At 58.4% G+C, this 15,302-nt stretch overlaps 1 protein-coding gene across 2 annotated transcripts in view; it reads left to right on the forward strand.

Moving 5' to 3' along the window:
- Nucleotides 1-8,369, forward strand: part of PXDN (peroxidasin) — a 74,748-nt gene extending 66,379 nt beyond the window's left edge. For both annotated transcript variants that reach the window (XM_036881634.2, XM_057497486.1), the window contains 4 exons: nucleotides 2,428-2,548; nucleotides 2,750-2,882; nucleotides 5,544-5,657; nucleotides 6,240-8,369. In XM_036881634.2, the coding sequence (XP_036737529.2) occupies nucleotides 2,428-2,548; nucleotides 2,750-2,882; nucleotides 5,544-5,657; nucleotides 6,240-6,359 (488 nt within the window). In that variant the 3' untranslated portion in view covers nucleotides 6,360-8,369. The remainder of the gene's footprint in view (nucleotides 1-2,427; nucleotides 2,549-2,749; nucleotides 2,883-5,543; nucleotides 5,658-6,239) is intronic.
- The last annotated feature ends 6,933 nt before the right edge of the window (nucleotides 8,370-15,302 follow it).

Consider the following 15,302-nt stretch of genomic DNA (forward strand, 5'->3'; position numbering starts at 1 on the left):
TACCATCTTTGCGTGCGTGTGCGTGCGAGTGAGTGCGTGTCTGAGCTGACCCGGGTCTGTCTCCATCTGCGTGTTCCCAGCCCACCCGCCCGCTCTCTCTGTGTCAAACACACACTAAGATGCCAAACGTGTGATATATCAGCAGATACGATTCGTAGCTTTGCAGGATTCACATAAAAATTTAAACTGGGCTCACTACACATCCGGTTTTCCAAAGCCTTACATTTTCCTGTTACATCTACCAGAAAGTTGTTTTGTTTGTTTTAGCTTTTTTTAAACATTGTCACTGGTTTATCTCACTCAAAGTGCTTTTCCACAAGTATGGCGGAGAATTTGAGCCTTGTGTCTGCAAAAAAATTGTTCACTTTGAAAACTGTTGGGAAAAGCCAGTTCTTCTCAGATAAAGAGACTGAATTTTCTGATAATTTCAGCAGGTTCCCGTCAGCTGCTTCCGAAGGAGCAGAACAAGTTTTCTGTTCTTTTACTCCAGAAATCCAAAGTCCTGTGCGGGACTGACTCTTGAGCCAGGCTTTGTGTCCCCTGGGGTATCGGGAGCCTGTTCCGATGGCCGTCGGCCTGTTGGAAATCCAGCTCCTTGAAGGAGCCGGACATCTTCCTGGCCCAGTTCCTCTAAGGGAACAGGCAGAGCCCTGCCCGGAGAAAATGTGAATATGCTCAAGAGCTTTATCTGCTTCTGCTGTAGTCCAAGGGCACGGCTAACACGGCAGAGCAAAACGGGCAGAGGTCTGACGCTTGCTGTTCACGTTCAGTGCCACCCGAGAGACGCGTTTCAGCGGCTTTGAGGCACAGTTTCCTTTTCCTTGACCAGAGTTAGAAACTGGAGCTTCTCTGTGGGAACTGAGTCGTGGGGAAGAGCGCTCACACGCACGCACCCCAACATGGACACACAACACTGAAGTAATTGCAGCAGTGCTTGAAATATTACAAAGAATTCCTGTACTTCGCTCACGTGCATCAGTTCTTAACATTTTGCCTATATTACTCACCATTCTATCTTGTGTGTGTGTGTATATATGTATGTATGGGTGGGTACATGTCGTGTGTGTTTATATGTGCATGTGCTTGTTTTTGTGTACATGTGTGTACTTGTGTGTGTGTGTGTATAGGCGTATGTGTGTGTCTATGTAAGGCATATCGCATAAGCAGATATGTCACACTGTCCGAACAAGCTGGGGTTGCAGATGTGGCCGCTCTGCCCCAGGACCCTCAGTGTGTGTACACCTGCCCTGGGGACTGGTGGGTGAGGTGCTGTGCGTGGAGCCCAGGGCCATGGGTTCGTCCGCCCTTCCCTGTCTGCAGCACCATCATCTGGAACTTCCCTCACCTGGGCTGACCTCTTGCTCTGGTGCGAGTCCTGTGTCTGGGTACTGACGCCCCGCGAGCAGGGCTGTGTTCTTCTCAAGTGTCTTCAGGAGGCATCTGATGATGCTCGCTTGCCCCTTATCGGTGACATTGGCCGGGGTAACGTGGCTCTTAAGTGATGTCTGCGTGTTTGCCCCCGAAGGGAGGTCCGCTAATGAAAATGTCCTGAGTGGGGAGGTGAACCTTTCCTCCTGAGCCAGCCTTGGTGGGGACCCTGAAAGGCTGCTGCCTGCACGGCCCTAGCACCTGTTGGGGCGGGTGACAGGATTCTAGCTTCAGAAAGCCTCGCAGTGGCCCAGGTCTCCTGGCTGTGTGCTCACACAGTGAACCTGGAGCATCCTGAGTCGGACCCAGGTTTGCGTCGGGAGCCGAGAAGCTGCCTGCTGGGGCGTCACAGGGCCCAGGGGGCCTGTCCCGGGCCTCGTCACCTGGCACGCGGGCTCTGCCCCCTGCACGCTCCAGCCCCAGCCACGAAAAAGAGACCCGACAGCGGCCACAGCCCTTCGGGTGCTGAGCACAGCTGTCGGCCTCGGGTTGCCTGTGTGTGGTTTTCTCTTGTGTGACCTCTACCCCAGGCTCAGTGAGACCGGGACCTCGGCCAGGGCCCAAGGGGCTCTGTCCTTGCAGAGGAGGTGGGCTGTGGTGAGCCCCCATCGCCCTGTGGGGCCGAGTGCCGAGGGAGGGCTGGTGTGACCTGTAGAAGTGGGTAGGGAGGGGGCCAGGGGAAGGGGCAGAGCTGTGCGGGCAGGTGCTCCCAGGCGCAGCCCCCAGCCCCACCCGAGGAGCAGTGCCCTGGTGGGGACAGACTCGGCCTGGACAAGGGCCGGCGCCCTGTGATGGCCCGAAACTAGCACGGGGTTGGGGGACTGTGGAGGGTGCCGTGAAGGCCCAGCTGGGAGGGCCCCATCCAGAGGTCGGGCCCAGCTGCGGGCACGGGAGGCGCTGTCCAGGGCCGGCGTCTTGCGGAGGGGCATGCGGGAAGGCATCTCCCCTGGGTGGGGACAGGGGCCCTGCCGCTGACAGGCTGCTGTGCTTCCGCCTCAGACTGCAGGGCCAGGGCGCAGTTCGGTGCGTTTTCAGATCATTTCCGAAGCAAGCGGTCCCTTGAGTTCAGCTACCAGGAAGACGTGCCCGCTGAGAAGGCCGGACCTGAGGAGTCCCTGAGGTATGGCTGTGTCCACAGATAAAGCTGGGGGCACTGCGGGCTGGCCTCGGGTGCCAGGAGGGATGTCCATGGCAGGTGCTCTGGCCTCCAGCCCCTCACGGGCACGGGCACCCCCCAGACCATGCTTCCAGCTTGGCTGAACGGTGCCGGTTGTGACAGCCGAGGGCGTTTCTGCCTCTGTCCCCGCGTCCCCCTGTGCAGAGCTGGCAAACTGAGTGAGCATCTGCACAACACCACGACTGCTGCCCATGAGCGCCCACAACCACCAGGGGCAAATGACTTCAAGGACTTCGTTCTGGAAATGCGGAGGACCATCACAGACCTCAGAACACAGGTAGCGGGCTCCGTGCCCCGGCGCCCTGTGCATAGCCTGGCGGTCCAGGCGTCACCGACGGTATTCCCGCTCCCGGGACCTGCCGCTGGGCGGCCCAGTGGCATCTCCAGCTGGGCCGCGTGGCTCTGCTCTTGGGTTTCCGGTGTCTGGGACCCACACTAGGGGCTTCCAGCTGGCTGGAGTGGGGTGCAGGGTCCTGGGGACTGCCAGGTGGCTGGAGTGAGGAGGGGTCCCAGGAGCTCCCAGGGGACCCTCGCCAGGGGCTGCCAGCCAGCTTCAGGGGGAGGGGGTGCAGGGTCCCGGGAGCTACTGGCACGAGCAGCCACGCTGATCCCAGCTGTGACGGGCTCACGATCAGGGCGTGATGGCGAATTTAGACCTCGGACTGCTCAGAGCTACTTCTTAAGGAACTTTGTCCTTTGCTCAGGAGTGTCCAGGGGTGGTTGGAGTCAGGTCCGTCTGGATATATGGGGGTGGACATTAGCTCCGTGGAGTCTCACCTGGAGGGCAATGGGGTGTCCACACTGGTCCCTTCCCTGAGGACGTGCAGGTTTGCAGAAAATGAAGGAGCTCTCCGCCTCCTCTCGGGAGCTGTGCACGCCTTCCCTGCTTTGTGTCGGGAATTTCATGAGCAAGTGGAGACTGGGATCACAGGCTGCCCGTGCGCAGTCTGTGGCCCGCGCGCTTAGGGTTCCTGGTGCTGAGAATCTTGCGGAGGCCTGTGAGTGGTGGTCCTGTGAGCAGCCCCCTCCTGCGTCTGCGGGCCTCGGTCCCCAGGCTTGGGAGATTGTGGGCTTCCATCCCAGCCGCGTGGAGAGGCGCCCTGGCCCCTCTGTGCCAGCCTCAGGGCCTGACCTGCAGGCCTTCCTCCTGCCTCTGGGGTGGAGGGACAGGAGTGATTAACTGTGACAGCCTTCAGGCATGTGACAGCAGAGCGAGCTCAGCCCTGAGCCGAGGAGAGCGCCAGGACAGGGGGGCCTGGTGCTGGGCAGAGAGCAGGGTCAGGGCACCAGGAAAGAAGCCCCCCATTGCCTGGAGCCTGGGAAACAAACACAGGCTGTGAGGGGCTTAGGGTATCCTGGGGGCCCCCCTAGAGTGAGTGGGTGCTGAGAGCCCCTGGAATTGTCTGCCAGGGTCAGCCAGCTGAACAATGTCCTTTGAATGCCCAGGGTGAGGGGAAATTAGGGAGTCACTCTGCATCTGGGGCAGTGCATACAAAAACGGGGAGCTGAGCAGGGCCAGAGGCCACCCCACCCTGTCCACAGGTGTGTTTGACCCCCATGCCCCATGGTGTGACCCCCATGTGACCCCTCCACCCTCTGGTGTGACCCCTCCACCCCCAGGCTGTGCATTGCCTGTGGTGGTGTGGTGTGACTCCCACCTGCAGGGTGAAGGGTGTGCAGTTCTCTGTGCCCATCCCTTGGGCGTCCCGGATTTGGGGAAGTGGCCCCCAACAGCTCAGGACACACACATGGGAGACAGCGTGACCCTCACCTGCGTGCTGCCTGGTTCATGCCGACGCCCTTTGCTGTTCGGTTGCTTCTGAGTTACAGACCTGAGTCCTGTTGCTGCTCTGACTTTACACAGAAGGGGCAGCAGGCATTGGGGGAGCCTCCCATCCCCGGGGACCCCACAGGCACTGCCCGCTCGCCTGTGGCCCCTGTGTCCGCCCCTGAGGCCTTGGATCCTCCTTTACCTCGAGTTCGAAGGCAGAGGGTCTGCTGCCCGGTGGCCTCTGGGGGGCCACACGAACCCGCGATCACAGCCAAGCAGCTCTCGGCCTCTCCCCGGGGGCGCCCAGGGTGCCCGAGGGCTGGTGCTTCATAGTGATGCCAGGGGGCAGGGCCCCGCATAGGAGGTGGCCTTGACCCGTGTGTGTGCCGTGACTGTGCACGAGGCAGGTGAGGGGTCTCATCCAGGTCTGACCGCACGGTCTCGGCAGGTGTGGTAGGAAGTCCGTGGAGGGGCAGGCGGGGGGTCTGAGTGAGTGTTCAGGCCACCGCTGTCCGTCCCTGAGCAGAGCAGGTGCCCACCACAGCTAGCAGTGCTTTCTCAGTGCACTTCCCTGCAGCCCCGGCCGTGCGTGCAGGGTGTCGCCCATTCCAGACGTGTGGTCTGCCGAGGTTCCGTTTCCCAGGCCAGAAGCCAGCCAGGGGACCGAGGCTTCAGGGAGCTGGGGGCTGACCTGTCCCTCATGCAGCCTGGAGGGAAATGGGGCTGCTGGGCCCCTGTGGTGCACAGATAAGATTTGGGCCATTGCCATGTTGGCACCTGTGGGAGAGGGGTGCAGGGCAGGCCACCCACAGGGGTCTCCCAGGGGACCTGCTGTGGGACCAGGGGGCGCAGCCCATTGCCCCTGTGGGGCCTCGGTGCAGGGCACTCTCGCCACTGGGTGCTCCTGCCCTTGGGGCCCTGTGACAGCGCCTCCTGTCCCTCTGTGTGGCCCCACCCCTGCCCTGGTGACTGCCCACTGCAGTCTGCACTGTGCGCTTGGGACACCAGCTAAGGTGGCGCCTGCACAGTGGTTGTGGCCTTTCCCCAGCCCGCCTCCGCGTCCCACCCGGAAGCTGAGGTGTGAGCCCCTGTTCATCGTGAGGCCTCGTTTCAAACACAGAAGCAGACATGTCGTCCCAGGTGACCCACATGTTTGCTTTGCTGCAGATAAAGAAACTCGAGTCGCTGCTCAGTGCCACAGAGTGCGCGGACACGGACGGTGAGCCCCACGCTGACGGCACCACGTGGAAACGAGACACATGTACCACCTGTGAATGCCATGTGAGTGTGGCGCTGGCTGGGGACCCAGGGCACACAGCTCAGCTGCAGGCCGAGCCCCAGGCTGGCACGGGAGAGGGTGGTCCCGCCATGGGCTCTGCGTCTCCAGAGAAGGCGGCCGTAGTGACTTTGGTGGCCCAGGGTCTGGCTGTAGCCCGGCTGGGTGGGAGGGGCAGGGCAGAGAACTGGGGAGACAGCACAGGGGACTGTGGGCCTGCTTGGGGTGCCTGAGGTGCAGGCAGGCAAGGGGGCTTTGTCCCAGGCCCAGCACAGGGAGGGGTCCCACTGTCGATATCGTCTGGCCCAGGAACGGCGGGCAGAGCCGGGAGAGTGTGCCCCCTCCAGCTTTGTGAGACCGTCCTCTCAGTGATTGATGTCCTGGACGGAATCCCTGGGGTCGGGGTGAGCTGAGCCTGTTGTCCTGGGGTCTCCCAGGACGGGAGGTGAGGCAGAGCCTCCTGTGAGGAGTGCAGGGGTCTGGCTGTGAGCCTGCCAAGAGAAGCCCTGCCCCATTGGGAAGCCCACCCGAGGGGCAGCAGGCCACTGGCCCTGGGAACTCACGGTCCGTCGCTGTCCCCACTCCAGGGTGGGCAGATCACCTGCTTTGTGGAAGCGTGCCAGCCTGCTGCTTGCCCAGCACCCGTGAGGGTCAGTGGAGTCTGTTGTCCAGTCTGCCAAAGGGATGCCCCAGGAAGCCAGCCTTAAACTCTCTGACGCCGCCCGGAGGCCCACGCTGGTCCTCACATCTCTGGCCGGCGCAGGAGTGCGGGCCGGACGCCGCGGCCTCGGGACGCCACGACCACGGCCACAGCCACGAAGCTGACTCAGCAGTGGTGCAGGGCCTCAGACCACAGTGTTCGCGGAGCAGAGACCACGGAGCAGATTCGTGTCCTAACTTCATGTTACATTCTCAGGTTCTTATTTAATTTTTTAAAAATGAGAAATTGGTGCTACTATTAAATTGCACAGTTAAATCATTTAGGCTTCTAAGTAGATTTCCCCAATATCACCGTTTGCTCTCAACTAAAAGGTAATCCCACTGGTTCTGATACCTGGAGCTTGCAGACACCTTGCCCACAGGTGGGGTGCGTAACGGGCCGCAGGATGCAGGCACGCACATTTAAAAAGAGAATCAGCATTTGCAAACGGATGGTCTCCTCTTAAGAATGTCCGGGCGACATGTGTCAGTGTGATCACAGGCTCATGTCTGCCTGTGTGGCACATGACGCCATCCCCTCCTCTGGGTCCTCTGTGACTTCACTGCATCAGCGTTTAGGGAGAGCGCTCGCCGTGTGAGCAGGCCCACGACCTGCGACCCTCAGTGCCTTCATGTGTGGCCGTAAGCACACCACAGTGGACGGGCTGTTCTCGTTGGTTGAGTCATTGCGTACGTAGTGCCTGGTTGTGACCAATCGCGAGCTCCTCACTCCGGTTGAACGACAGCTGCCGAATGCCACGTGCCTCGCGGGCTCCGCTCAGCCTGTGGTGGCCCTGTTCCTGGCGCGCGGGCACATCACGACCCTGCAGATCCTTGCGAGGGAGGAGTTCAGTGGCAGGAATGTGCTGGCTTTCGTGTGAGTGTGTTAAAGAAAAAGCAGTCAATCCCTGTACGTGTTTTGTATTTTCAAAAGGTGTGATGTCTTAGGAAATTTTGCCCACATTTTAGGTGTTTATTAGGTATGGCAGAAAAATCATTTCCACTGTGTAAAAGTTCTCCTAGAGCTCAGTGAAAAGCTACTGTCATACCTCGTGGTCTCTTTCTTTTTAATTGACCCAAAACCTGAAAATTGTGGCCTTAGACATAGGAGTCCAGTTGAGCAGACATTTCTGGGGTTCCCGCCGTGTGCTGGGCCCACCCTGCTCTTCCTTGGGAAGGCCCGTGAAGTCACAGGCTGTTTGAGTGCACGTGAGGGCCTGCCCCAAATCGGTGGCTGTGTTGCAACCATCACCCAGGGTCAGCAGAAGGCACGTCCCCTGGCACCCTCTAGCACGTAGTGGGCAGTTTTCAAAGCCTGGCTTTAGTCCAACATGAGCATCCTTCCAGAGGCAGGGGGCCCCGGTACTCTGGGCGCTGGGCCACCCCATCTGTGGGGACGTGGTTGACATTCCAGCCGTGGGGATACTCACAGCTGCATCAGACATGGTCAGTGCAGCTTATCTCAGGTCACTAAGTGAGAGAGAGAAGCTGGTGGTGTTTCATGGGGCCTGGAGCTTCTTTTGAAATAGCACAGTTAATAACCACACCTTGGAGCTGGTTTCTGTGAACTAGAAGATGGGTAACTGTCTGCAGGTTGGATGGTTGATGTTCTGGGGTGTGGACATCAGCGTGACGGGCTGGGTCATTGATGGCCCAGGTGTGAAGTGACAGCAGACCCCACGTCCTGTGTTTGAGGTCTATAGGCACCTCGGAGTTTGTGGCGTCATTGCAGAAGCCAGACAAGGTGACACGTGTGGAGGGGGTGGCGTCTGATTCACAGTGAGAGCCTGTGACTGCAGGGGAGGTGTCTGGCCAACCGGCCGTGCAGCTCACACGGAATAGGAATAGAGGGCAGGCCTGATGTGATGGGAAGCCAAGTGTATATGTTTATTTACTTTCCTAACTGTTGCCCGCAGCCAGGTGCCTTCTTTACGTTCACTGTAATCAGCACGTTACCAAAGATGAGTTTGCACTATGTAATGACACCTTCAGTCCAAATAAACGGCCGTTTCAGCGGAGAGTGGTGCTCCTCTTTCCCGGGCAGACTGCCAGGGCCGCGCTGCGTCCGCCCCAGGAGGCCAAGGGCCATGCTGTGCCCCACTTACTCATCTGAAAACACGAACAAGCTAGCACCAGAGGGAATAGAGGAAGAATGGACTCTGTTCTCCAAAGTAGCTGGCATGCGGCACTGGGCTGGCTTTGCTCCCCTACATCTTGGCAGGTGAGAGTCAGGCCCTTCGAGCATCCAGCCACTGCCCACTTCCTGATGTCTGTGCTGTGGACATCGGTGTGACGGCCTGTGGACAGGAATTTATCCATCAGGGAGGGCGTGTCAGCTGGCTGACCACGTGGGGTGGGGGTGGGCTGGTGGACGGCTGTCCCCAGAGCTGAGAGGGCAGGGAAGACGCGCTCTTCCCCCACAGAACTGAGCTTCCGGGGGCACCTGTCTGTCCCCTGGTGCTCTGGGTCCTGCAGGAACACAGGCTGCTGTTCTGAAGGAGGCAAGCTGGTGTGGTTCCCTCACAGGGCCTGGGGAAAATCGCCAGTGTCCTAATTCTGTGAAGCCCATTGAAGCCCCAGGGAAGACTGAGTGTTGAGCTTTTACATTGCCAGTTATTCCAGAGTTTGTAATGAGGCACTGGAGATGCTCCCTTGTGTGCACCTGGTTGTGGAAAACAGGCCTGAATTCTGATGCCGTAAAGAATTCCTCCAGGCCATGGCGAACCTCAGCGGTAAACTTCACGCACCTGGTGAGACACTTAGAGCCGTCTTCCCAGCCATTCAGAAATTGTGTTTTGAGACTCCAGCAGCCATCTTCCCTTAGAGCAGCACACATCATGTTACACTTTCTGCGTTTCCACCCGTTTCACCTTGAGCACTTCAGGATCGCCTTGATGTACCTGGGGGAGCGTGTACCAGGTGGGGCTACAGCAGGACGCGTTGACCCAAGGCCAACAGGAATACGGACTGGGATGGAGGTGGAGCTAGGCTCTGGACCCCCCAAGGCCGGACCTATGCCATGTGCAGGCCACATGTGGGAGGGCAGCCCCCAGCCCACGGGAGGTCCAGCGGTGGGCCTGAGCTGAACGGGGGCTCTTCACCGGGCTGGGGTGTACACAGCCGTGGGGCGCAGCCCAGCACGGCCCCTCTCTGAGGACCTGGTGCACAGCGCTGCACCTGGCTGGAGGCCCCTCAGGCCTACCACGGGGCCCATGTGCAGAGGTTCAGGGTCCCCGACAGCTGCAGCGTATTCACTTTGCTCTCATCCACCCACCACAGGCGAGTCAGCCACCTTCCAGCTCAGGGAACAAGTGCCATGTGCCAGTTTTAATTGAAATGGATAATGTCCTAGTGGCAAAAATTAATCATCTGTACTTGCTTTAAAATGGACAGTGTTTAGAAATATTCCTAATGCCTTTTAAAAAGTACTTCACGCCTATTTCTTGTGTGCAAAATTATGTGTCAAATGATGTTAAGTCGCTGTGCTTTGTGAAATGATTCACTGATTCTTCCATGTGTTCAGTGACCTCCCTGTTTTAAATGTATTTGATATTTAGGGGGAAAATGTGTTTTCTGGCAGTTTCAGGAAGTTACCTGATTTGCACAAGCTGGATTTTATGTCCTTTTTCTGGTTTCGCCCCTTCATTGCTCCTTGCTGAACCACGAGACCCTAGAACCTGGGAGACGGGCATGGATGCGCAGAACCCAACATGTCAGGAACAGGGTTGTCTGGCCCCAAAGCCACCAGAGCCCTGACGAGGCTGAAGGTCACCCTGTCACCACAGATGAGCCCCAGAGGCCAGGCGCCATCGCACCAGGCCACCCACAGTGAGGAGCAGGCCTGTGGGCACCGCTGGGATCTGGCAGCAGCCCAGCCCGTGCTGCGTGAGCGGCGAGCTGTCCCCTGGCCCCTGGCTGTCCCCACCTGTCCCGTCACATTCACATTCCTTCCTGAAGAGGCCCATCAGCTGAGGTTTCTTTGATGTCACGGTGATGGTGGCTAAGGCCCAGGACACGCTGCATTCCTGCCTCCCAGGGACTGAGTGTTAAGCCTTCGTGTTTGATATCTTCGAATCACGGATTTACTTCCCTTTGTGTTCATGATCACAGATACTCTCAAACATCAAACCCTGAGGTGTTGGCTGTGGGTAGCACGCTTGAATTTGGAGGGTTCCAGGAATCCGTTTTCATGTTGGTGGGATTGTTAAAAATAACTCCGTCTCTATATGATATTTCAGGGTCTGAACTGCTTTGTCCACAGACCAGGTGTGCAGGGAAGGAGGCCCAGGCCCGCGGTCTGCACGCCGGCCTCACTTCCCTGCGTGGCCCACGGCAGGGCACAAAGCTTTCCCTCGCCTCCCAAAGTCAAGCCGAACGTGGCGTTTTCCCCTGCAGGCCTGACGGATGGCTGAGAAGCCAGGCCAGGGCTGCTCTGCCAGGAAGCCCATTCTCAGGACCAGCTTCAGTGTTTCTGGCCCATGATTCCTGCAAAAGGAGGATTGATGTCTTTGTCGTTTGCAATGACTCGACTGTGTCACAGAAAATTGGTGTGTCTCCCTGTGCAGGGGTCTGGGGAGAAGGAGCAGGAATCTTCTGATTTTCATTTTCTTTCCTTTTTCCCACATTGAACTAATCTTAACACAGAAGATAACATTTTCAGTGTTCACCAAATGCAAATCTCCCTTCAAAGGTTATTAAGCCTTGATTAAAAGCCCTCAGTACTTAGCTGCCTGACATCATTGATACAAGCTTTTTCAGTTCCCTACGTCCTTCCCAGCACACACAACGATTTTCTCGCTGTTCTGTGCACAACAACACAAATCATAATACAGAAATGGAGCCTTTACTGAGTGACTTAGTATGCAGCCTGCTCTTAGAAGTTCCTGGAAAACATTCATGTTTATGTTCTTGAAAAATTGTTGCACAAGAAACTAAGTCGGACGATGACTACTGCCGTCATCTCTCATAATTATGATGCAGAGTGAGGAGGCAGCAGTGGGCAGGGAAACGGGGGGGCGTGCATTTGCCATGTGAGCACCAGGTCCTACCCCATCGCCCAGGAGCTCAGCTCGCCCGAATTCCAGGATGCTCAGAACCAAGATGCCAACCCACTTCTGACCCTGAGGCCAGTCCTGCTTTTATTTCACCGAACTTGGAGAAACTGAACACCGGAGTTTGACTATGTCTTTGACGCGTTCTGTGCCTTGCCCAAGATACACGTAGAAGGCCAAATTCGTGGAAAGGACGAAATTCTGACTGACTGGTTGAAATGCATTTTCCTGTTTGCGCTGAACTGCAGTTTCTTAGCTGTGTGACCTTTGCCAGGTTGCTTAACCTTCTGTCTTAACCAGGCTGGTTTTTTTTCTTTTTTTTCATTTGTAAAACGATTACACCAGCCACCCAGCATATTTGCTGCATAATTAAAGACTCTGCTCAAGTGAGCTTGACACGAGTCTGCTTCTTTCTGGCCCCTGAGCTCTGCCGTCCCTGGAGGGGTCTGGCATAGAGGCGGCTCCCCACGTTCTTGGCTCTGGAAGCAGCCGGTGACGGATGCCTCCACACAGGCCCAGGAGGGAGGAGGTGCTGGACTCTCCCTTCATCTGCTGCCTGTTGGTGAGGAAACCCCCCGTTTGGCCTAGAACATCTTGAGGTCAGAGGCCAACAGTGGAAGCGCAGGTCTGGCAGGAGCCAGGACTGAGCCCTGGACCCAGAACGAGCCTCTGGACTCGGCTGGCTCGGCCCCGCCTCCTGCAGCCGCCTGAATTCTGGGCGGGCACTGTGTCTGCTTCTGCATCGCTCCCTCGTCGTTGTCCCTTGGAATGGTCTGTGTCCTACGCGGCTCAGCAGTGTGCGGGTGTCGTGTCCAGAGGCCGGAGCCTGCCCCGAGTGTGCCTGACGGTCCTGTCCTGCATCCCCGGAGGTCTCGCCCCTCAGGCCCCCCTCTCACTCTCACTGCTGTGAGTTCTTACGCATCAGACATCATCGCGGACTCCGCCCCTTCTCACTGGCCACACCTCCACTACTTTCAAGGTGAGGACTTGTCGGCTGATTTTTATTTCTGCAAATAGCACATCTGAGGATGTGAGATTCAGGTGGGCTCTCAGCCCTGCTGGTTACTCCTCGCTCTCAGCAGGTGAGGCGACCCCTCTGAGCCTGTGAGGTGACCTCCCTGGCAAGAACTTTTTTACGTGAACAAGGTAGTATCAGCGGGGTGAGACAAGTGTGAGTGGCCAGGAGCCGTCCAGCAGGCCTGCAGCGTGTGCGCCCGACCCAGCCCCCCGCACCCGGGCGGCTCCTCATGGAGAACGTGCTCCAAGCCCCTCGGGGCCTACAGCACCGTCATCCGGAAGGCCGATGGGACAGCGTCACAGAGCCCCGCTGACCCGAGGTAAACGCTCCTCGTCCTCGTGCAGACGCAGACCGGGCTTCGAGCACCTGCTCACCGTTACACAGTGAGCACAGCGGCCTTGTTTGGTGCCCGCCCTAAACACGCCAGGCAGGGATCACCACGCTGTCTCATCTCTGCCTCCGTGTGTGTATTTGCTGATGTTTTACCGAGCACCTGCCGGGGGGCCGGGCCTTCCCTAGGCTGCAGGAGTGGCAACCCCATGGGGGCAGAGGCGGAGTGAGCGTGGGGCAGGCCTGGAGAAGGTGCAGAGCATCAGTCCCGACGAGCGAGGGCCCTGAGCGTCAGGTGCCGCCTCTGCCTGGCCCAGCGCCAGCTGCACGGTGCCTCCCAGGAGCCCTCGGAGGACCATCCCACTGTCCCTGCTGCCTCACACGCGCTGTGTCCCCTGTGAGCAGGGCCAACTTGGGATTTCACGACGGCCTGCACAAGTGCCCACCTCCCATGCGGGCCTCCCCTTGCCTCCCCAAGGACGGGAGGCCGAGGTGTGTCCCCACTGCCGGTGGGACGCCCATTTCTCTCCCTCATGGAGCTGCTGGAGGGAGCGTGCACGTCAGCTGTGTGCTGGACAGGCCCCCTGCATGTCTGCTGCAGCCCCGGGACCCCAGGCAGAGCCCCCGTGCACACGTGTGTAGGTGAGGGGCCCTGGCGGTGCCGAGCCAGCCCTGCTGGTGCCTGCCGGTCACCTCTGCCTCTTGAATGAACGAGAACTGCATGTGTGTCCAGCATCTCTAAAAGCGGCTGCCATTGAGCATCTTTTCCACATAATCTGCTTTTTTGCCTTGCAGTTTTTTTAAAGAATGGTGCTGATCCTTCCCTTTCCTAAAGGGAGTCTGTGAGCTACTGCAGGTGCGTCCCAAGGGACCCTAAGGTTCTCGCGGCTCAGCCGTGGAGCCCGAGGCCCAAGCTGGCAGGACGGCATCCAGGTTTGCGAGCAGGCGGCTCCAGCCCAGCGCAGTGTCCCCCTGCTGCAGGCACGCGACCCTCCACTCACCAGGGGGAGGACCTCTTCTCCCTGGCCCTCTGCATGCCCGCAGCACTGTCTGGTAGTTGGCACCAACTGAGCAGGTGGTGTCACCTCCCCCCCACAGTGTCACGTCCCCCAGGATGTCACCTCCCCGCTGTATCACCTCCCCTGCAGCGTCCTGGGAGCCACACTGCCCTGCTCCTGCCCATACTGAGCGGAGGCCCCTCACTGGGCAGGGCCACCTGCCCCCATCCTTCTCCAGGTCTCAGACGTGCATACCGGCTGGTCTGTTTTGATTTGCTGCTTCTAAGCTAAGCGGTGTTAAAATTCGAGAGACTCCATTACATTCTTTGGAGAAAAGGTTTCAAATGAAGCTTGAGGGAGCTAGACCCAGGATAAAAACAAGTGTGTGTGTGTGTCTGTTTCTGCATGGGTGTGTGACTGTGTGTGTGCAGGCTCCTGAGTGGGGTCTGACACGAGGGTGCTGCAAGGTGGTGTGTCACTCTGACCTCCCCAGGGACACAGCAGCGCCTGTGTTTTCTCACGTCACCTGCAGCCCCCCACGCCCTTGAGGGCCCGGCCCGCGTTTCTGGTCATGGCTTGTGGTCAGTGGAGGACTGCGTGCAGGGCCAGACTCCACGCCCTTTGCTCGTTCGGGGCATTGACGCCTTCATCACACAGCCCTTCCTTGGCCTGGACTGCATGTCCCTGAGATCTTGGCACATGAGGGCCCCTGGGCGCAACACCTGGAGACAATTCAAACGTAAAACAACCCTGCTGTCCAATCTTGTTGTGATTTGTTTTCATCAGTGACAGTACAGAGAGCACGCACATGGCCGTGCAGCTCATGGACACGGTGGCTCCCTTAGACCAGGGGCTGGACACTCCCATTGACAGACGTGGCCGACTGGGGGCCTGTGAGCGGGCAGGAAGGCCTGCAGCCCAGGGCTCAGGTCAGCAGCCGTCCGGGGAGCCCACGCCAGCCGCTGCACTGAGTCCTACCCCGTGGGCTTGGCTAAGCATCCAGCGACCCCCAGGTGTGTATGACCGAGGCCGTGGTACGTTTCCAGATGGACGCTGAGTCACATCATACACGCATCATGAGACACGACGAAGGGAAGTCTTGGGAGCTCCAGCTCGTCTGCTTCGGGAGGTGCCAGAGGTCTGCGTGTGTCAGGCGTGGGGAGGGAAGGTGCTGTGCCCGGGGATCCTAGTGGCCACATTCCTGGGGCAGTCTGGGCACATAAGCCTGGCCGTGGAGAACCCCTCTCTCCCTGGGATGGACAGGCCTGTGGGGAGCAGGCCAGCCTCACTGCTGTGCCACCCTGGTACATTGCCTGACCTTTCTGAATTTTGCTTACATCTTCATAAGCAAAGGAAGATGATAATTTGTAGGCCTAGGGCTGTTTCCAGGGTTGAAGGCAAGGGTTGTAGGATGCACGGCCCAGTGACTAGTAAATGGATGGTGGCTCTGACCATTGTCCTCGCTGGGACCGAGGCTTCACCCTATTCTGTGTTGTTGTCCACACATTTTTCTGCCTCCCTGGTGCCTTGTTACCGCCAGCCTCAAAGCAGAAG

This window comes from Manis pentadactyla, chromosome 2 (assembly GCF_030020395.1).
Source record: "Manis pentadactyla isolate mManPen7 chromosome 2, mManPen7.hap1, whole genome shotgun sequence".
NCBI lineage: Eukaryota > Metazoa > Chordata > Mammalia > Pholidota > Manidae > Manis > Manis pentadactyla.